This window comes from Protopterus annectens, chromosome 7.part0 (assembly GCF_019279795.1).
Source record: "Protopterus annectens isolate FY-2018-M chromosome 7.part0, PAN1.0, whole genome shotgun sequence".
Taxonomy (NCBI): domain Eukaryota; kingdom Metazoa; phylum Chordata; order Ceratodontiformes; family Protopteridae; genus Protopterus; species Protopterus annectens.
In genome coordinates, this window is record NC_056739.1 from 518,729,970 (window position 1) to 518,753,554 (window position 23,585).

The window sequence follows — 23,585 nt, forward strand, 5'->3', positions numbered from 1 at the left end:
GGAAAGAGGTGGGGTGGCCAAGGAAAAATAAGTAAAATGGGGGGCAAAGTTGGGAGGAAAGTTTAGTTTTTAAGAGTGCTCAATGGTGTAGCTATGGATTCACAGGATTGTAAGTATATATAATGTATGAAGGTAATAGTTCTGGTGTGGTAGTGGCAGATTAGGTGGGGTGGTGACAGTTGCAGGAGGGAGAGTTGGCTAAGTATTTGTTCAGTTCTTGTTTGAAGAGGAGCAAAGATCGGATATGTTATATGTTAGATGGAAGTTTGTTCCAGGTTTGAGATAAGTAACCTGCCAATAGTTTTATTGGACTTGTAGGTGGTCAGTAGTGCTTGTTCAGTGCTACAGAGAGATTTTGCAGATTTGTAGAAGGATAGGAGGGAGGACTGGGAGAGAAAGTTTTAAGGTTTGTAGAAAAGAGAATGTACAGTTTGTAGCTGTGAAAGTTGGAGTAGTTGTGGGAGCTCGAGCCATTGAAATTTTTTAGTGTGAGGCAGTGATGGGATTTGTAGGGGAGATTACAGGCAAATCTGGCTATCTGGTTGTAACTTTGCTCTAGTTTGGGTAGGAGATTTGCTTGGATATGTGTGAATATAGAGGAAGTGTAGAGTAGGCAGGGGAGGAGATAGGCTTGAACGAGTGAGGTCCTAGCAGTTTTAGGTAATAATTTTTTGTGTCTATACAGCAAACCTAGTTTTTGATTGGTCTTTTTGATGGACTTTAGGATGTGATGGTCAAATTTCAATTGATCATCAATAATGATTTCTAGAAGTTTTGTAGTGGAGTCTGCATAGATATTGGTGTTGTCAAGAGAAGAGAAACAGAAAGAAGTTTTACGATGGGATAAAGATTTTGGGAGGAAAAGAAGGAGTTTGGTTTTCTTTGGGTTACGGATTAGTTGGTTGTCAATTAGTCAGTGTTCAGTCATATTAAAGGAAGTCTGTGTGAGAGAGTGTAGGTCAGTGGAGTTGTCAGAAAGGGCGATAAGGGTAGAATCATCAGTGTATTGGAATAGCGAAGATGAGGTACAGACAGAGTGAAGACTGATAGTGAAAATATTAAAGAGAAGGGGGCCAAGTATAGATCCTTGGGGGGACACCAGTTTGGATAGGTAAGAAGGATGAGTAGGAAGTCTGCCATTTAACAGACTGTTGTCAGTTGTTGAGATAGCTGGAGAATCAGAGGCTAGTGGAGGTGGAGAGGTTTAGTTTGGATAGTTTAAAGAGGAGTTTAGGGTGGGAGACGATGTTGAAAGCTTTAGAAAGTCGAGGAAAACACATGATACAAGTTTATTGTTGTCCTTTGCTTCTGCTACTGTCTGAGTAAAAGATAGCAGGGCTGTGGACGTCCTGTGGTAAGGTCTAAATCCATGCTGAGAGGGGGTAAGGAGGTCTTCATGAAGTAAATAGGGCATAAGTTGCCTATGAATGCATTTCTTGAGAAATTTTGAGAGAGAGGAAAGGATGGCTATTGGTCAGAAATTGGTAGGTTTGGTTAAGTTACCTCCCTTGTGAAGTGGAATAATATAGAAGGATTTCCAGCTCTCAGGGACTGAGGATTCTTTGATAGAATGGTTAATAACAATTGAGACAGTATATGCTATAGAGCTGAGAGCAAGTTTAAGAAATTGTGGGGATAGGTTGTCTAATTTTTTTTTGTTTTATTTTGCTAAGTTGATAGACCACCAATCCATGTTAACCTTGTAGACATACAGTGGATATAAATGTTTTCAAACCCCTGTTAAAATGTCAGGTTTTTGTGATATAAAAAAATGAGACCACAATAAATCATTTTAAAACTTTTCCCACCTTTAATGTGAATAACCTGTATAATTCAATTGAAAAACAAATAAATCTGTTAGGAGAAAAATATAAAAAATAAAAAAAGTACAATAAGCTGGTTGCGTAAGTGTGCATACCCTTAAACTAATACTTTTTTGAAGCATCTTCTGATTTAATTACAGCATTTAGTCTTCTTGGGTAGGAGTCTATCAGCATGGCACATCCTGACTTGACAATATTTGCCCACTCTTCTTTGCAAAAGTGATCCATATGTGTCAGATTTCAAGGGCATCTCTTGTGCACAGCCCTCTTCAGGTCACCCCTCAGATTTTCTATTGGATTTAGGTCTGGGGCGCCATTCCAAAACTTTAATTTTTTTCTGGTGAAGCCATTCTTTTGTTGATTTGGATGTATTCTTGGGGTCATTGTTGTGTTGAAAGGTGAAATTCCTCTTCATCTTCAACTTTCTAGCAGATACCTGAAGATTTTGGGCCAAAAGTGACTGGTATTTGGAACTGTTCATAATTCCCTCCACCTTGACTAAAGCCCCAGTTCCAGTGAAGAAAAGCAACACCAAAGCATGATACTGCCACCACCATGCTTCACTGTGGGGATGGTGTTCTTTTGGTGATGCTTTGTGTTGTTTTTGCACCAAACATACCTTTTGGAATTGTGGCCAAAAAGTTCAACTTTGGTCTCATTAAACCATAACACATTTCCCCACATGCATTTGGGAGACTTGATGTATTGTTTTGCAAATTTTAGCTGGGCCTGGATGTTTTTCTGTGTAAGAAAAGGCTTCCATCTTGCAACCCTACCCCATAGCCCAGACGTATGGAGAATATGGGAGAGTGTTGTCACATGTAGTACACAACCAGTGCTTGCCGGAAATTCCTGCAGCTCCTTCAGTGTTGCTGTAGGTCTCTTGGCAGCCTCCCTGACCTGTTTTTATCATGTCTTTTCATCAATTGTGGAGGGACGTTCAGTTCTTTGCAAAGTCACTGTTGCCCCATATTTTCTCCACTTTTTGATGACTGTCTTCACTGTGTTCCATGCTATATCCAAAGCTGTAGAAATTTTTTTGTACCCTTCTCCTGACTGATACCTTTCAACAATGAGATCTCTTTGATGCTTTGTAAGCTCTCTGTGAACCATGGCTTTTTCTGTAGCAGGCAACTGAGTACATGTAAGGAAAATCCTACTAGGACAGCTGAACTTTATTTGGGTTTAATCAGAGTCTCTTTAATCAATGGCAGGTGTGTACCCAAGAAGACTGAATGCTGTGATTAAATCAAAAGGTGCTTCAACAAAGTATTAGTTTAAGGGTGTGCACACTTATTGTGAGTTTTTTACTTTTTATATTTTTTCCCCTGACAGATTTGTTTGTTTTTCAATTGAATTGTACAGGCTATAGGTCACATTAAAGGTGAGAAATGTTTTGAAATTAGTTATTGTGGTCTCACTTTTTTTATATCACAAAAACCTGGCATTTTAACAGGGGTGTGCAAACTTTTTATATCCACTGTATGTAGACATAATAGTATAGCATCATCCACTGTGTGCAGTCCAAATGTGACAGATGTTAAAATGGAGGCAACATGCTAGTATTGTGGCATTGACTGACACCAATAATCAGGAAAATAATTACAACATCTTAACTGTGTGGCATCAATAATTTGCAATGCATTCAAAACAACTGGCATTTTTGAGGTATTAACTGTTAAATATTAATGACAGAGGGGAGTAAGCAGAAAGAGTTTTTTTGGGGAGGGTGTACTCATATCATTTTGATTCCCATCTACCATTTACCAGTTACAACTCACATCTTTAATGAGAACTTTTCTTTTGAGGTTTGTGTACAAATCAGTGTAAGGGTTAACTGCCTTGAGACCAGATAGTACAGATTCCTAAAGTTGCAGTGCAAGAATTAAAAAATTATGGTATAAACAGTGGGTACTTACGTATTATCGCAACCAGATTTATAAAGTGCGATAATTTGTCTATTTTCGGCAGAAACATGTTGCCTGACCTAAAAACGGGTTTGTAAAGATGTCGCCAGCAGTTTGTCAAGAAAGAGCATGTATGTTCACCTATCAAGGGGTGTGTAAAATGTTTAAGTATTATAGTGCCAGAAAATTTTCCACACAGGAAGCGGAAGAACAGCAGAATTCCTCTTGCCTGGTAATGTCCCGGCCGACCTACACACCTGACTGCTGCTTGTCTGTCACCACATTTCCATCCACACAAGTTGTCAGGACCATGGCTCGTTAACATAAACTGACCCCCTTTTTTAGAAAGGTCCTTTTGCAAGTATCTGATTTGTTACATACCCCTGTTTACAGTTCAGACTCTCAGAAGGCACATTAATGCAGTTGTGACTCGGAAGTACTGATTTAAAAGTGTGGTTCTGTTGGTGGAGTTTTACTGACAACAGTCCCTGCCTCTTTTCTCTGTAACTGTATATTTACTATCTGTGTATGACAAAGGACTTGAAAACAGCTGCTCCGTCCTTAAAAAGCAACCAAACCCATTTATTTCAAAGTGTTAGTACACATACAATCCTGTGAATTGGAAATGGTCACGATCCATAAGCAAGAATGCAACCTTTTTAAAACAGTCTGCCACTGCAAAGAAAGCCATATCACTCCCCGAGCAAGCAATGAGCTGTTATTCACTGCTCCTTACAGGCACCTTCACTTTTGCTGATTACTGCCCCCGAAAACTTCAGTGTGCATTTCCTGAGTCAATTTCCTGTAGCTAACAGGGTAATGAAGAATGCAGGAATTGCACGGATGTGGACCACTACGGAGTTGCGGAAGAAATGAGCCGCATCAACCAGAAGTACAAACTTACAGCATTTCTGCTCTGCCTGCCTCATTCCCACTGTGACAAACTGCTGGCGACATCTTTACAGACCCCTTTTTAGGTCAGGCAACGTGTTTCTGCCGAAAATAGATAAATTATCGCACTTTATAAATCTGGTTGCGATAATACGTAAGTACCAAACAGTGTAGTTAGTTCTAAAATTATGGTAAAAACAGTGTGGTTTGTTATAAGGGGCCTGCAATAAGGACAGCTGCATAGCAGGGATTTATGCTTCTAACTGGTGGTAACAAGGAAGGGATAAGAATTTAATTGAATTTTAATATTAACAAGAAAAAATCTGAAATCCACTGTGCCAGTCCTTCAGGCCAACACTTTATTACACTCAGAGCAAGTGTTTTCATCTAAAGAAGTCTGAATGTGAACAGACAAAGGCGCTCACTCTGTGTGCAGTGAAGTGTTGGTCTGAAGGAATGACATAGCAGATTTCAGATTTTTTTCTTGTTTTTGTTTTGTTTTTAACAACTGGTACAACGCATTTCTCCAGTCTGTTTTTAATTTTAATATTAACCAACAAAATTCTAGCACAGACTTTTGTTTGGCAGATAACCACTTAGTCAAGAATAAACCAACTAGTGTACTCCAGAAGGACAGCACTCAATCCTTTGGATTAAAAATCTTTAATGTACCAAGCGTCCAAAATTAAACACAATAAAATACACATGAACTCTTAACGTGTCACTGGATTTTTGTCCTAATACAGACTTCTTCAGATGCAAGCATACCTTAACCACAATCTCCCCTTTATAACAACAATAATAAAGAACCACCAATGGCAACAATGCCCTTATTATTCAATTATTATTCTACTAACTTTTTAAAAGTACATATGAAAAAACCTTCCATTAAAAAATACTATTTTCAAGCTAATGAAAATGAACATAAAACATTTATATCATATATTCTAAACATAATAATAATAACATAATAAAATCATGATTAAAATCTTAATAATTCAAACAACTCCTCTTACAACTCCCACTCTAATAAAGCTGGTCTTTCCCATTAATTTACTTTTGTTGTCCTAGGACTCCATCTAGTGGCCATTTAACAATATTCTTAAAATCTAGCTGCCCTAAGCTTCAATACAGGGGCCAGGAAAACTGTTTCATTTAAACCAGAGAATTTGTAGGCTTCTAATATTATCTGCAATACACTCCTTGTATTTTATTTTGGTTTCCCATGGCCCTCCTCTTAAATAAATGGATACTTTTTCTAGCATAAAAAATTAAAATCAGCTCTTTCACAAAACTTAATATGCTTATATAAGGTGTTATTTAGAGTTTTATTCCTTGTATCATATCTATGTTTATATATTCTGACCTTAACTTTTCTTTCAGTTTTTCTTATATAAAATGCATTACACTTATTACATAATGCACTCCACTAGTGTTACATTTGGCATAAGTTCTACTTTTTATCAGTTTATCTCTCCAATATGTATATGTTGTCACCATTTGTCAAATAAGGACATTGTGAGCAGGACCCACATTTTTAAGTACCTACCTTTCCTTGTTTACTTGGTGCTTTTTCACACCTTCTGTTATCTAATATATTTTTATATTAAACCTCTTATATATATATATATATATATATATATATATATATATATATATATACTCTTCAAATGTTTTTTTAAAAAGGATTTCAAGATCTGAGATACTGGCAAACCTCCTAATAACACTTGCATCTCCATCATAATTAATAACAAATGCCCCTTTATATAATACATCATCTCAACTCATCTCCTTGCTCCCTTGATCAGTGGGCATACCTTCCTTCCCTAACAAAGGTCCAAACGTATTTTTTCTACCTTTCAGTACTTCTTCCTGCACTTCTTCCAATAAATTATCTGGGTAGCCCCTTTCCCTAAACATATCCTTCAAAAAGTGTCAATCTACCAAAAAGTCATCGTTGTCCGAAGTCATTCTACAATCTTTTACGAACTGACCTTTAGCTAAAACTCTTTTTTGATAAAAAGGGTGGGCACTTGTATAATATAGGTATGAATTCAAAAAAGTTTTCTTTCTAAAAACAGTAGATTTAAACTTGCCTTTAAATTTTTGGATGGTAAGGTCAAGATAATAAATATACTCAACCTAATATTATAAAAAAACAGACCTTAAAAAAACAGTGGTACTAGAAATATAATTAAAAAATTCTATAAACTTCTCTTCTGATTTCCAAAATAAACATATATCATCCAAATAACACCTATATAAACTCTGTCTCTCATATTCTGAATTAAAAATGTATTTATGTTCCCAACTAGAAAGAATAATGTTAGCATAAGTTGGTGCACATCATGCTCCTCTAAGCTGTTGAAAAAACTCCCCTTCATATTAAATATAATTATTCTTTAACACTAAATCCATCATTGTCAGACAGGTACAAAATTCATTGTCTGTCAGTTCTCTATATCGTAACAATGCTTTCTTGAACCATTCCATTCCTTGATCGTGTGGTATAGATGTAAACAAATCTACATCTATTTAGAAACAGAAGGATGTAAGGTAATACTATGGTGCTATAGAGTTATAGTATGATATATCCATATGCAGCAAGACAATGGCACCTTTAACTGTAATAAACTGTAAAAAAAAACTGTAATAAAAGCAATCTGTTTATTAAAACCAGAAATAACGTAAGTGCTTTCACAGTGTAGCCCACTGCTTCTTCATACGTATTGGCAACAACTTCTGATATGAACATTTAAATACATTAATTAATTAAAACAGGTGTCCAATTAAAAATCTCTAACCAATATGCAGCTACTTAAAGGCATATTACAAAACTTAAACAAATATATATATATATATATATATATATATATATATATATATATATATAAGCTTTCGTAAAATGTATATAATATGTAAAAGGTATATATAATATGTAAAACATATATAAAATCAAGAACTATTATCTAAATGTAATTATGAATATGGGGTCTATATTAGAACATCGAAGTTTCAGAACTTCGAATGTTCTAATATCAACCCCTAGTAACCGAAAACTGATAACATCAAAAATTCAGAACAGCAAATTTTTTCCTAGAGAAAAAATTTGCTGTTCCAAAATGCATACACACAACACAGTCACACCAAACAAACAGCAATGCACACACATACACCTAAAATCTTACATCTAAACCTACACTAAACTGTACATACACCACTATCTACCCACTTACCTTAACCCAAACCCTAACCATAAGGTTCGTCACTATTGCACACACACCTCACCCGTGCCCTAACCCTAACTCACCTACCCCACCTTAACCCTCACGTCCACACATTCGCACACTTACCTGACCCACGCCCTAACTCACCTAACCCACCCTAACCCTCACGTCCACACAATTGCACACTTACCTGAACCCGACCCATAACTTTCCACCGCAGAGCTGAAAATAGCGAAATGACAGGAACGGATAACCAAATTCTTTCCCTAGGAAAGAATTCGGTTTTCTGAAACTTCGCTATTTTCAGCTTTCGCTTATTAGGGGTCAATATTAGAACATTCAAAGTTCTGAAACTTCGATGTTCTAATATAGACCCTGAATATGACTACTATAAGAAACTGAAAGAGATGGAACCAAGCTTTATGCCTGAATTAATGTAAAGTCTATCCCTACATAATAACTAGTAAACTATTAAATGAAAGGGAGGAGGCCTTAAGTTATAAAACTATAAGTTATAGGAGCTAAGTTGCAACTAGGTGAGAGCAAGTATAGGTAAAGGGGATTATTTCCTGAGTGGTCTGGCTTTTAAAATGGGTTTCATCAGGACTTTATCATTTAGTCCCTTACCTGCATCAGCCCTTAGTCTAACTATCCATTTAGTCCCATTTACTTCAGTTCTGTTTTTAATATTTCCTAACCTATTACTAGGCTTGGTATTTTCTATTATATAAAACTTGAATATATGTAAGCTTGAGATATTCATAACATATTTGGCTAATGCATTAGTTGAAACCTGCTTCTGTATATCATATAGATGCTCCCTGATTCTAAACTTAAACCTGTTTTGCCTACATAAAAGGCCTTACATGTTTCACACGTGGCAAGATAAACAAGATGCTCAGTGTCACATGTTCCTTCAGCATTAAACCAAAACGTTTCCATCAAATCTGGATGGAAGAACTCCCTCGACACTTCTACATATTGGCAGAAGTTACAACTATTACATGGTTTAACCCCCTTACTAGGTCCTTTCTTGGTACCACTAGGGTAACACAACATTCTCTTCATATTAGTCATATTTTTGTAGATGAAAGATGGGTAAACACCTACTACTTTCCTAATTTCAGGTTCAGCTGTTAATATAGGCCAATATCTCCTAAAGATATTTGTTGCTCCTTGCATATTACTGGCATGCTTAACTGGCATTTTATGCTGTACATTATCTCGCCTGCGTTTATTATGACCCATAACTCTTTTCTCATCTTCTGCCCTTTCTGAGAAATAGGGTCTGCCCGCCGTGTGTCTACCATCTCCAATTTGATTCAAAATTATATCTAACTTATCCTTATGATATCCTGTCTGTATAAATCTATGTTCTAAAAGTGTCATTTCTTTCTCAAAATCTGTCTGTTCAATGCATAGTCTTGATAATCTCATGCCTTGGACCTTTTACTACATTACTGAAAATATGCTGTGAATGCATACTAGTTCTGTACAGATATGTGTTCTTATAGCATTCTTTTCTATAGATTTCTGTAGTTGTTTTCCCTTCTTCTGTAATAGTAATAGTGACGTCAGGAAAATCTATACTTTTATTAGAATGCTTTAGAGAAAATTTTAAGAATGTAGATGTATGATTTAGATATTCAAAGCACTGTAGCAATTGTTCTAGGGAGCTTTCCCCAAATGAAAAAGAGGTCATCTACGAATCATCTATAAAATTTTGTATGTGCTCTAAAATTACCATCTACTATATGTTCTTGTTCCCATACTGCCATAACAGTATTAGTGTAATTGTTAGCACATGGAGTGACCATGGCTACTCCATCTGCTTGAAGATATAGCTGGTTGTCAAAAGTAAATACATTGTTCTCTAGAACAAGTTCCATTAGTAGCGCTATCATATCTCTCTTCATTGCTTCTAAATTTGAATGTTTTCCTAAATAGTATTGTAACATGTCTATACCTTGGTTATTTGGAATAACTGTAAATAAGTATTGTACATCTAAAGTAACCATAATATTCCCTCTAAGATCCATATTAGTACAGGATTATTGGTGCAGGTCCATTAAAAACTGTTTAGAATCTCTTAGAATAAAGCAGTTCTGATCTACAAATGGTCTTAAAACTTGTTCTAGATATACAGAAATAGATTTCGAGCAACATCCTTTACCTGAGACTATAAGCCTCATCGGTCAGTCTAAGGGATTTTTATGGCCTTTAGGTATGCCTTGCATGACTGGTATTAGTGGATCTTCTATCATAACATACTCATATAAGTTTATCTCCAGTAGTCTCATTGCTAAGCATTCTTGCAATGTAGTCTTAATCCTAGTAACTATTCTATGTACATCTACATAAGCAATTTTTCTATATGAAATACCATCATTTAATATCTCATTCATTTTGCTGACATAAAACACTCTATCCATAACTACTACAGGTCCACCTTTATCGGTGGGTCATCTCATCCTCCTGTAATGACTTTAAGGCTGCTCTTTGTTTAAAATCTAAGTTGAAAAAGCCCCTTTTCTTACCACTATCTGAATCACTATAGAAAGCTTGATTACAATGGCTCTTTATATAATTTTTCAAAAACATTAGGAACCGGATGATTGATGGGTATATAAGTGCTAGGTTTACACAAATCATGATACATATTAGAAGTACTATTTAAATCATCAGTTGACTCATTATTCCCATACAAAATTTTTAACATTACTGTCCATTACCTCTGCCGGTTGAGCAGGTATGAAGTAGAGACCCTTTTCCAAAACTTGTGATTGCTCACGGGGAAGTTCTTTGGTAGAAATGTTCCATATTACTAAATTGTGTTGTTTGACCACATTTTCTTGATTGTGTGTGTTGCGCTGTTGGTATTGTGGTCGTATTTCCTTTTCAATCTGATTCTGCTCCTGGACCTGTTCCTGTTGCTGGTTCCTTTTATGGCTATTGGTAAAGGGTAGTTTAAATTGGGCTGTTTCTTTCTTGGCTGCAAGTTTGCCATCTCGTTTGTTTTTACTGAAAGAAGGAGATTGGTACTTTCTACTGTTTTTATGGGGGATGAAAGAATCTTTGGTCTAGCCCCTAATAACTCTCTTTTAGAATGGTTCAAGGGATTTTGCGACTGGGAACTCCCTTCTACTACAAGGTTCTGTGTATGCTGTTTTACAGTTTATTACAGTTAAGGGTGCCATTGTCTTGCTACTAAAATATATATCATACTATAACTCTATAGTGCCATAGTATTACCTTACATCCTTCTGTTTTTAAGTGTTTCTCTTCTTCCTTGGATGTTAAGGCATTCAGGTATTTTGTTCATTTTGGGAGTATTAAATCTACATCTATGGTAATAAAAATTATTTTGTCATTATATATATATATATATATATATATATATATATATATATATATATATTCAATTTTACCCACTTCAATAAATCACAGGTATCTTTTAATGTGTTTCTACCTGCCATTGAAAGCTTTTTAACCTTCACATCTAGGAATCTGGCTAGGGGAACCATTATAGTACCTTCTGCAGATACTATAGGTCTAATACAAAAATCTGTATTAGGGTGAACATGCAGTGACGTGTTAAGTGTTATCTGTATTTTATCGTGTTTTATTTTGGACTCTTGCTACATTAAAGATTATTAACCCAAATGATTGATTGTTGTCCTTCTGGAGTGCCCTAGTTGGTTTATTCTTGGTTTTGTGGTGTTTGGGCACTTTTTCTCACTTTATTTGTAGGTTACTACTCATGTACCAACTCATCCGCTCAACATTTTCTGGAATTCATAAATTCCAGTGCCTTGGATCAGCTTGTCCACACACCCACCAGGGGCAGCAATATCCTGGACCTGGTCATTTCCAATATGGGTTCCATGCCAGAGGTCAACTTCTCACTGGTCAGATTCGACCACAAGCTAATCACCCTAGACATCCATATCCACCCCCCCCCCCACTAAGGAAACCTCCATCAAAACTACTCCAAAGCCAACTTCATGCTTCATAAGACAGAAATGACAAACTTCATGACACCCATGCAGATGGAAAATAGAGGTACGACTGCTGAATCTTATACAAATGCACTGTATAAGCACATACACGAGTACCTGGATCGTGCCATCCCCAACAGAACCAAGACACTATCCTCCAAAAAAATGAAGCCAATCTGGTGGTCCCCTGCCATAAATAAACTCTACACAGAAGGAAGAAGCTGATGCAAAAAAGATTAAAATTGGAGGAACTACCTGGTCAGCTTCAGCAAGAAGCTGAGATCTCTCATAAAATCCTCCAAAGCCAGTTATGAAAATAAAATCACCACTGATTCCAAAGACAGCCACACAGCATTCTACAGCTATGTCAAGAATCTCAATGGCAACACTCAGATCTGCTCTGAGCACTAAATATACAGAACCAACTGATATTGCCAACATACTGGCAGATATGTTCAGTGCTAACTTTACCCCCCTCTCACCCTTCAAAGGGCCCATCTTAATACCGGAAGAATGCAAAGCCCCTGTAATCATGGATAAACAAGTAAAGACAGCACTCTCCAAAGCCAAGAACACAGCATCCACGGGACCAGACAACATCCTAGGCTGTGTACTGCACGAACTACAGAATGAACTGGCACCCCACCTAAATATCATCTTTAGTTATAGCCTCACCTCAGGCTATATGCCTACTGAATGGTGCACAGTGAAGAATATCCCACTCCACAAAGGGGGTGCCACCACGGACCCCTGAAACTACCGCCCCATTAGCCTGACAAGTCTGGTCTGCAAGGCCATGGAACGTATCATCTTGGAGCTTATAAACAGAGACATAGGTAACCTCCAAACCCTGGACCCCACTCAGTTTGGGTTTGTAAAAGGTAGATCATGTCTACTAAACCTGATTGACTTCTTTGAAGCAGTCACTAGAGCCATAGACAAGGGCAAGAGCCATGTTCTCGGGAACAGAAAGTTGTAAGATGTACCAAAAGAGTGATGCTTTCTGAGTGTAGACATGTGTTGGAAGTTTTAATCCCCTATGAGAATGTGGTGCATTGTAAATGCCTAGGTGACCTCTAGGACTATAGAGAGAACATAGAAACTGTCTAGTCTATCTATCCCAACTTTGCAGTTGTCTCAAGAGAAATCTCATTAGTAAACTTTGCAAAATATATAACAACTTAGGATACAAGCTCATTTTAACAAATTGCAGCCGTATCTCAAATGGACTATTCCAAATGGATCCATTCAGCCAAGAGTTCATGGCTTGCTTTAGACATGAGGTCAATGTTAGCAGCTCTAGTCATAACTGGTGAAAAAGTAAGCATAACGCCTAGATAATGGAGCAAGGAAGAATCAAGATGAAAGGCAAAGGTCATTGAATGTCAATTAATAACTGAGGCTTAGGCATTAAAAGAGTTGACTTGGTGGCATTAACCTTCTAGCTGACCACAATTTGACAACCTTGGACAAGCTCCCAACATTTCTGAAGTAGTAGAAGTGGATTGCCAATAAAAAGAAGATCATAAGCAAAGAGAGCAATGCACTGATATTTATGTGCCGCTGAAGTTAGAGATTGTTCTGCATTCAGAATTGTCCCAAGTTCCACTGCCAGAGGTTCAGTAACCAGGAAAAAGAGAGTAAAGCTAAGGGACAACCTTAAAATAGGCAGGGATGCAGAGTAATAAGGTCCCCATTTTACTACTGTGAACATATTGCAGTAAATAGCCCTCATAGCATCCATAAAATTATCCGAGAAACAAAAAGCCTGGAGAATTCAAAACATATGCTCCAATTTAACATTGTCAAATGTTTTTTCTGTATCTATGGAAAGTAGGATTTTAGGATGGATAGAATGTTGAACCCTCTTAAGCCATGGAGCAGCTCTCAATATATTGTCGGAACAGAGTAACTTCAACTTGATGATGGTGTAATAAAGGTGGCAGTATCAAGGACATTCTAGCTGCCATATCCTCATAAGCATATAATGTTAAATATTAGTAGTATCTCTACACAGCTTTAGGACTGGGAGGATTATAGAGGATTTCCAGGATGGAGGAACAGGTTCCCCCTAGTTAAGCAGTGTAGATGGCTACCCACAATAACCCAATTGTAGCTGATAGAAGGGCCCTGTAAAATTCAGATGGAAAGAGCTTTATTAGCTTTCAGTGTCTTAATAGATTATAACACTTCACATTTACTAATAGGCTCTTGTATGTTTATGACTTGTTCATAATTTAAACAGGGCGTATGTTTCTTGAGGGTTGTAAAAAGGTTATTATCATCTTCTAATTCCAGAGACCCTGGAGAGCTTGCATATAAGTAGGTGAAATATTTACAAAACTTTTCTAATATCTCAAATTTGGAAGACGCTGGCTGTGTATTCTTCTCATTTTATGGGAGCTAAAAATCTCTGCTTTGTTCTGTATTCATATTTCTGAGCTGACGATGAGGAAACGGTCGGAAGATACCATAATGCTGGATACGGTGCTTATTCAATGCTATCTCATTCTTAATATTAATAATCTCATGAATTCTGTTTTTAATTACTGATAAATCGTGATTGCAATGCATTTTTCTTGTCTGTACCTTGCCTGAAGCTGATCCTTATATTATTGGTGGAGCTTGTCTAGCTCTTACATGGCAGAGGTCCAGCTGCAGATATAAGCATAAACATAAACCTTTAAAGCATCTGATAATGTATGTAGACCACATGAGAAATCCTGATGAGAATGCAGGAAGTCATTTGGAATTTCCTGCAATATACCTGAAAATTTTACTCTTCTAGTATAATAAGGATATACTCTTCATAGTTTAGCTAGAGCAGGCATGATCTTAGTGAAATTGCATGGGATTGCTTCATGATCAGAGTATGGACAAGGCACAATCTGGAATTTAGGGCCTATTTCAGGCAAACTGGGTGAAATGATGTGTATAGTAAACATATGTGCAGTATGTGGGGGGCCCCTGTACCCACTAATGACATATCCCTTGTCTAAGTCCATAGGTATCTAGCATATGCAGATAGGCAGGGAGGATGAATATCAGATGAATCTCTGTGATCAGTGTGATACAGCTGAAGTCACCTGTAAGGACCAGAAAGCCCTTTGCGTCTTCCTGGATGAAAATCAAAAGTCCTCTTGCTTCTACAACCCCCAAATCAAGATGACAGTAAACAGAGACTAGAGTCAGCACTTTCTCTTCATATCAAACCACTGCACCCGCCCTTTCTCCCCCAGGCAAATTAAATGTATGTAATAAATGAATATTTGCAGGTGTTTTACAATTAACCAGAATTGCCATTCCTCACTTTTTATCAGAGGCATGTGCTCAACTAGAAAGCAAGATATAGTCCCAAGAAATTGACTTCTTGTGTTCTGTTTCTGTAAGATGAGTTTATTGAAGTGGAATAATCTGAGGCACACGCATTCTTTTCAACATGCACAGGCACAAATTTTTGACAGGGGAATTAATATATTTTCTATTTATGCCAAGAAAACTTAACATAAAATGCATAGTGAAAACATGGATATGATAAGTCCCTGTCATGTACCACTCCATTAAATACCATTGGTTATGCCAAAAAACGAAAAGCTATAGCTACCTTTTAACCATTTTAAGACAGAAAGACATAACATAAAAATAAACACACTAACAACCATAACTATAAATTTGAATTTAGCAAAATTAAAATGATCAAACCAACAACTTATTGCAATATAGACATCAGCATCAAGGAAAAATAAGGTAACACAAGTAAAGCTACTCAGTTTCCATGATGCTTTAACTACATACAAATTAAGCAACATGGCCTCCAAGGTCATGAAGCCACTATGAGACTCAAGAGTTTTCCCAGCTACCCAAATCTGAAAGAAGGATCCCAATAAAAGCATCTTGGTGTGTAGTGATCCACCAAAGTGCTTGTTCAGGGAATTAGTTAAGAGAAAGCCAACATTTTTCCTTACAAAAAATATGAGAGATTATATTTACAGTTTCCATAAGCATCTTAAAAATGTAATACTACAGTCAGCAGATTTAGTCAATAAAATACACCTGAATTCTTTACTTCACCATAGATTATCAGGTAGCCTGAGAATCTAATAGTAAGTTCTCCGTCACAGATTTCTGTCTCTTATGGCCTGGCAATGGTATAGTCCATTCTGCTTCTGCCTACCTTCTTTAAGCTAAAGTCGAGACCCAATCCATATTTTCAGGTATAGAAATGTTCAACTTGTCTCACAGGTACAGTATGGCATTGTTGAATTACAAAAAATGGGCAGTGTTTTGAAGCATAGCTCTCAGATGTGCTGGGTATAGAATTGTGGATTTAATTCCTTTTTCCATTAAAAAACAGGTAAGAGGAAGCCCATGCCCACATTTGTGAAGAACCAATTTAGAATAGTAATTGTCAAATCTGATCCTTTTGCCTAGATTGAGTGAATGATAGCAAGACCTCTATTTGATGCTCGGCTTCTTTCAAACAGAGACCAGTATCTTGCAATGACTGTTCAGGAGTGGTTGTATGGCCTGCCATATTGTGTATTGCCTGCTGTCTTGATATCCTTAACTTGATCCTGCAGGGATAGTTGGAAGGCAGCTAATGAGGCTGACAGCTGGCTAATTGAGCTTGATAGATGAACAGTTTCAGCAGCCACATGTAGATTAGCAGGTTGCCCATCAGGAAGATAGCATTCTCATTGGTCGATTGTGACCTAGGCCCCGAATTTTTTGGCCATTTCTGTAGACAGCAACGTCAGAGCATTCTTTCTCCAATATTTCTTAGGATTTGCTTTCGTTTTGGAAGGCTGTTTCTTGGGAGATGTATATAACTTAATTTGCTGACCAAAATCAGAGTTTGAAAACGAAGATGGCTTTGGCCAATAACTACAAATTTAAAATCCCACAGAGAGCTTGTGTTCTTTGCAACTCACATCAGGACAAGCTGAAATAGAAAATTCTTGAATGTGCTTTCTGTAGCAAATGTGCAATGCATTTCTGATTTTTGGACAACGTTTTTTTAATCTGTCAAGACACAACAAAAGATTTTGAAGAACTTTTGTTTTTCCAGAGCAAATCCACACAGTATTTGCAGTTTACACACAGTATAGAGAGTGATGGTATTAGTTACTCAGATGCCTATATTGACATTTCATTGTCAACCTATGTGCAAACCTCTGCACTGATGCACTGATCACGTAGTCATAAATCTCAGTGCATGGACCTTGCATCCTGTTCTATACAGGAAGCATACAAAATTGAATAAACTCCAGCTGAAATGATCATTCCCAGGGCTATACTCCCAAGGAGGCAGAAGCTTACTGCACCATTTACAAGTGAGAGATGATAAAAGCAGCAGTAATAAATGTTAGTCTCTAAGTGCTGTTGCTGAGTTTTTTTCTTGCCCACTGGTGATTTGCATTTGGGATCATTGCTTGGGAAGCTGGAGGTCTGACAAGAGTGGAGTGGGGTGCCAGAGGGAACTTCAGGGCAATTAATAACATAATTCCTCCTGTGTGAGATTTGTGATATGGTCGCAGATTATAAAGAAATATGTGAGACCTAATTTCATCTCACAACTGTAATGTCTGTATATTTTTCTGGAGGACAAGGTATATAAAACAAAAGCAGACATTGGTATCATGGTATGTGATTGTTCACATGAAAAAGAAAAAAAAAAAACATCTCCACTCTTCCTACGTGGTGTATGAGATGATGACACCTTAGCATCACTTTTTTCTGACTTATTCCAGTTTTTCCATTCTAGCATCCAGTGTTTAACCTTCAACTGATGACATAAAAGTGGACTCTCTCAGAGCACTTTTGACAGTTTATAGGGGTTATGACCACTATTCAGATGTGGGCCGGTTAATCATTGCCACAAGTTCCATCAGCAAAGCTGTACTAAATGAAACAAAAAAAACAAATCAGGAAGGAAAGGAATAAGCTGCAGTGGTCCTCTCCTATGAACTTAATTCTGGTTTGGAGATTAATAGTTACTAGCTTTTCAAATTTCACAGCATGCTAAAGAGGCTTAAAGCTGCTTTAATGCAAACGACATACAGCTTACAACAAGAAACTCTATGTCTGATGAAATAATGGCTTATTAGAAGAGTGGAGGACACATATCAGGCAAATACCATCAGAAAAAAGGCGCAGAAAATAACAGTTGGAGCTAATCAGTAAGTAAATGCTAAACATCATCTAAAATGTGTACTGTAGCCCTGTAGATCACATTAGTTTATTCTTACATAGAATAAAAAAAATATATTGTTTTTTTTACAAATATTGAAACTGTCAAACTTTACAGAGATAATTATATTTTACAAATTGCAGATAACGCAGATGGGAAGTACACTTCAAGAACTTAAAAACAATGCACAACAAAGGATTGCAAAGACAACAACTACAAGAAATCAGATACAAGAGGATGCTGGCGATGTCAGAAATTTGATTCAGCAGATTAAAACATTTCTTTCAGGTAATGGAACACTTAAATGAGTTCACTATCATCTCTCTCATGTGTATAACCACATCTCTAATTTTGCTCTGATAAATCATGCTCTGATAAATTGTGTGTTATGATATTTTACAGGAACAAGTGACAGACTAGTTATGGAAAGTACTGGTTTGTGTCCAAATGTCTCAGATAAAATAGAAATTTAAATGATCTTGGTCACGTTTTTTTTTTTTTTCTAGACCTGCACAGAAAAAATAGGAGATTTTGCAGAACAGTTTCCCAGAGGTTTTGTGATTTTGCAAAATGGAATTTATTGACTTAACCCCCTTCAAATGTTTACTTTTCCTGTCAGAAGATAAATTAACTTAACACGCATGTTGTGAAGGAGCATAATAATGAAGCATTAGACTTATCATTAGCATGGAGTCCACAGAGTCATGGAAAGTGTTGTCTTAGTTACATTTCTCACAGGAATATCCCTGCTGCCCTCCTGCTATGTTTATGTCATAATTAATGTATTCTCTTACTATTTCCAAGAGAACATATTGCATGCAACACGTAAAAAAAATAACACTGAAATGTTTCAGTTAAAAGTCAGTGGAATCATAAATGTATTGAATAATTCACTGTTCTGAGTATCTTGTTAACGAGAAATGTGAAACTATACCACAGAAGTCATACAAAACTTGTAAAACTCAAGGAAGTTATAACATCCATATCTGACTTTTTGCATAGGTTCTTAAATTTATACATATGGTGACCAGAGACATGACACCATTACATACCACAGCACTACAGACGGGTCTTTCAAGAAGCAGACAGTAAATATATCTCTAGGATCAAGGCTAAAAGAATCTATTTATTTTTTTGGCATTACTTTAAATAGATTCAGATTATTTAATCATTTATTGATTTACTTAATCATTATTTCTTACCTAGGTAACTAAACTTGTCCTCACAGTATTTTCAGCAGTGAAATCAGCCATGAGGTGGATAAACAGAAATATTGTCAAAGTAAGACTAAGGAATTCAAAAACAAGAAAGAAATAGAAAAAAAATGTGGATGTATAAAAGTAAAATCAGAATGAACAACTCTAACATCGTCAAAGATAACACGTGAACAATAAAATAATTTATTTTAAGTATATAAATCTTAAAAGCAGTCAGTCAAATATATGAATTTCAAGGGATAAATTTAAACTTAAAAAGTCATGGATTAGTGTGTAAGTTATTTTCTTTCACTCGGTCATGTAGGTTTATTTTTCAAGGATTCATAAGAAACCTTATCTCTCATAAAGTTGTTGTAATGCATGGAGTCCTATAATTATGCTCTGAAATTGGGCAAAATACAGGTTTATTAGTACCTGTATGGCATTAAAAAGGTGCTTAACAATTGTTAGGCATCCCTCAACACTGTTAAGCACTAGTCTTGTCCCTGACAAAGCTCAGTAGCCACAACAAAAGTGACAAGAAACCATTAAATCAACTTACGCACTTTTCTTGGACTATTTTTTTTAATCCAAAGTGTTTACCAGTAGGTCAGTGCTCTTCTATGATGATCATCCTCTGTGAGGCAGTAGGTAAAGGAGTTCTGAGCTGTAAAACATTTACAGCTATTACACTTTTTTTGCCTATCTATTGTAGTATGTGGGAATAGATATGCACTAAAAAAGATTATGATTGAGTCTTTCAGAGCACATAGCAAGGGAAATTATATGTTCTTGGCATGAAAGTCAAGATTCATCTCTCAAGTTTCACTTTTAGTCAAGATTCACCTCTTGAGTTTCAATCTTGAGGGGAATTTCTTGACAGCCATATCTCAAACATATAACATCCTTGCAATGATGTGTATAGAGGTACAGTTAGCTATTTTTGAACCTGGTGTCCAGTGCCAACCTTTGATCTGGCACCCCTCAACTTCAGGTAATGAAAAAATACATAAATAAATAAAAGAAAAAAATCGATTTTCTCTTTTTAAACTGTAGCAACAGTTCACTACATTTGTTGTAAAAACATCTACCTTGGTTTTGACCACAAATGGAATACCAGCATTTACTTCTAAATGCTGGTATACACTGAAGACCGATTGGGATCTGTCAATTGTCCCCCCTAGCACTTTGCACTTGGGAAAGCTCCCCTCTTCATCCCACTATACTACACTTCTGCATGCATGTATGCATATGTGTTCAGGTATGCAGCAAATCCTATGGTTAATGGTTTAATATTGGCAGAATCACTAACTTTTCGGCATAATAGACATTTATTGCACAGATTGTCACGAATGAGAGAAACTAAGCTATATCTGCAAACAAATACTATGTGACAATGTTACTTTTTTCTTGACTGCTAATAAAAATAGAGCAGCTGAACATTTGAAATATTACAAAATTGTATTTTTAAATGAACAATTAACTGTACAGTGTCATGAAACTGTAAGAGCAATAATAAACTGTAAGCCTTATAAAAATAATTTTATTACATTGGAATTTGATAAGGCCTTTAAGGAACTATCATCCAGACAAGTTTGAGGGTGATGTCTCCTCTCACCAGGCCAGTGTGAAGATGCCTTGTGCTCTCACCAGGCAGGTGTGAAGATGCCTTGTGCTCTCACCAGGCAGGTGTGAAGATGCCTTGTGCTCTCACCAGGCAGGTGTGAAGATGCCTTGTGCTCTCACCAGGCATGTGTGAAGGGTGAGGGCACTCCATGCTTTCACCAGGTAGGTGAGAAAAAAAATGTGCTCTCACTAGGCAGCTGAGAGTGCCATCTGCTGTCACCAGACAGGTATATGGATACTTTCTCTACTCATCAGGCAGGTGTGAGGGTACGTTTTCCTTTCACCAGGCAGATGTGAGGGTACTTTGTGCTGTTAACAGGCAGGTGTTTGTCCTTTTAGCACTCAGATTTGAGGGAGCTTTGTGCTCCCAGTAGGCAGATGTGAAGGTGTTTTGTATTCTCACCCAGCAGCTGTGAAAGTGCTTTGTACTCTCTCCTGGCAAGTGGGAGGGTGCTTTGTGCTTTCATCAGGCAAGTGTGTGGGAGCTTTGCCCTCTCACAAGGCACACATAAGGGAGGTTTGTGATCTCACTAAGCAAGTGTGATGGTGCTTTATGCTGTCTCAAGACAAATGTGAGGGTGCTTTGTCGTCTCACCAGGCAGTTGTGAGGGAGTTTTGTGTTTTCTCCAGTCAGGTGTGATGGTGGATAGTCATCTATGAGGGTGCTTTTTGAACTTCCCAGCCATATGTGAGGGTGTTTTGTTCTACCAGCAGGCCGGTGTGAGGGTGCTTTGTACTCTCATCAGTCAGGTGTGAAGGAGCTTTTTGTTCTCACCAAGGAGGTGGGCACTTTCTGCTGTCACCAGTCAGGTGTGAGGGAGTTTTGTGCTATCACCAGAGAGGTGTGAGGGTATTTTTTGCTCTCACCATGCAGGTGTGAGAGTGCTTTTTGCTCTAACCAGGCAGGTGTGAAGGTGCCTTTTGCACTCAACAGGCAGCAGTGAGGGTGCTTGGTGCACTCACCAGGCAGGTTTGAGTGTGCTATTTGCTCTTACCAGCAGGTGTGAGGGTGCTTTGTGCTCTCACCAGGCAGGTGTGAGGGTCCTTTGTGCTCTCACCAGGCAGGTATGAGGGTGCTTTGTGCTCTCACCAGGCAGGTGTGAGGGTGCTTTGTGCTCTCACCAGGCAGGTATGAGGGTGCCTTGTGCTTTAACAGTGAGATGTGAGTGGAGCTTTGTACTATCACCAGGCAAGAGTGATTTACCTTTTTGCTCTCACCTGGCAGGAGGGTCCTTTGTGCTCTCACCACACAGGTGTGAAGGAGCTTTATGCTTTTACCAGAAAGGTATGAGGGTGCCCTTTTCTCTCACCTGCTAGGTATGACAGAGCTTTTTGTTCTCACCAGGCAGGTGTGAGGAAGGGTTGTGTTCTCACCAGGCAGATGTGAGGGACTTTTGTTTTCTCACCGGGCAGCTGTGAGGGAGATTTCTTCCCTACCAAGAGAGTGGTGAGTGTGCTTTGTGCTCTCACCAGGCAGAGGCTGTAAGTGCTTTGTACTCTCACTAGGAAGGTTCATAGGTTCATAGGCAGATACTAGGCTATCTGCCCTAAGGCATTTATAAGCCTAGCCAGAGTGTATTTGGCTTCCACCTCCCTATTAGATTAGCCTACTGTGCCTCTGTAAAGTAGGTCACAGAAGGTACCCTTTTAAGATTAGTTTACTGAGCTTCTGTCTAGCAGGGACACAGAAGAGATCCCAGGGGTGAATTTGCAATTTCCCATCCACGCATCCAGATTTTGCTTGAAGAGGGTCAGTGAGGGGCTATGTCTAACATGAATTGGGATTCTATTCCAGAGTGAGGGGAGCCTCTGGGAAATGAATCTGTCCCTCCAGCATGTCCTATTTATTTTTGTGCTGAGGTTTAGGTCCCTGGAGCATGTAGCTCTAAGGGACTTGGATTTTTTGAGGTGGAGCATGTCCATTAATTCTGGGTTTGACATGGCTTTGTACGTCAGGCATAGATCGCCTCTGAGTAGGCGGTAAGCAACTGAGTAGAGCTTGAGTTTCTTTAGTCGAGCTGCATAGGACATCTGTTTGTAGCCCATGATCCTCTTGGTGAGGTGATGGGTATTGGATGTATGGCCAGATGCAAATTTTGCGATTTTATAGTAACAGGAGGAGAGTTTTGAATTGAGGGAGGGTTGTAAATTGGTAAGGACAGAGGCACTATACAGGAGGGAAGGGATGAGGTATGTGTTAGCAACAGTAAGTCTGGTTGAGGGAGAGATGAAATGGTTGTGCCGATAAAGCATGCCAAGTTTTTTGTGAGTTTTTTTGATGTTTGTATGAAGATGGCTATCAAACTTTAGTTGATTATCGATGAGGATTCCTAACAGTTTAGCAGTGGAGACTATTTCAAGATGGGTGTTACTTTCACTGGTGACAGAGAAAGAGTTTTCGTCTAAGGTAGTAGTTTTAGAGGGGGGAAATAGCAATAGCTTAGTCTTGGCTGCATTTAGTGTTAGATGGTTTTGTAGCATCCATTGTTCTCTAGAGGAGAAAGCATATTGTGTTAATTTTGTTAGTAAAGAGGTGGAGGTTGCAGAACAGATTTTTATTGAGTCATCCACATATTGGATGAGGTTGGCACTGGGGATGGCATGGTAGAAGTTGTTAATAAAAATATTGAATAAAAGGGGTCCTAGATTTGAACCTTTGGGTACACCTGTCGGAGTGTTTAGGAAAGGTGAAGTAGCTTATTTCCACTTAACTGCTTGTTGCCTATT

The 23,585-nt window shown here is 37.7% G+C and overlaps 1 protein-coding gene across 1 annotated transcript in view; it reads left to right on the forward strand.

Annotated features, from left to right (window-relative positions):
• LAMB3 (laminin subunit beta 3) overlaps nucleotides 1-23,585 on the forward strand; it is a 366,988-nt gene that overhangs the window by 300,563 nt on the left and 42,840 nt on the right. Inside the window, exon 18 of the mRNA XM_044077133.1 lies at nucleotides 18,180-18,324. Within this exon, the coding sequence (XP_043933068.1) occupies nucleotides 18,180-18,324 (145 nt within the window). The remainder of the gene's footprint in view (nucleotides 1-18,179; nucleotides 18,325-23,585) is intronic.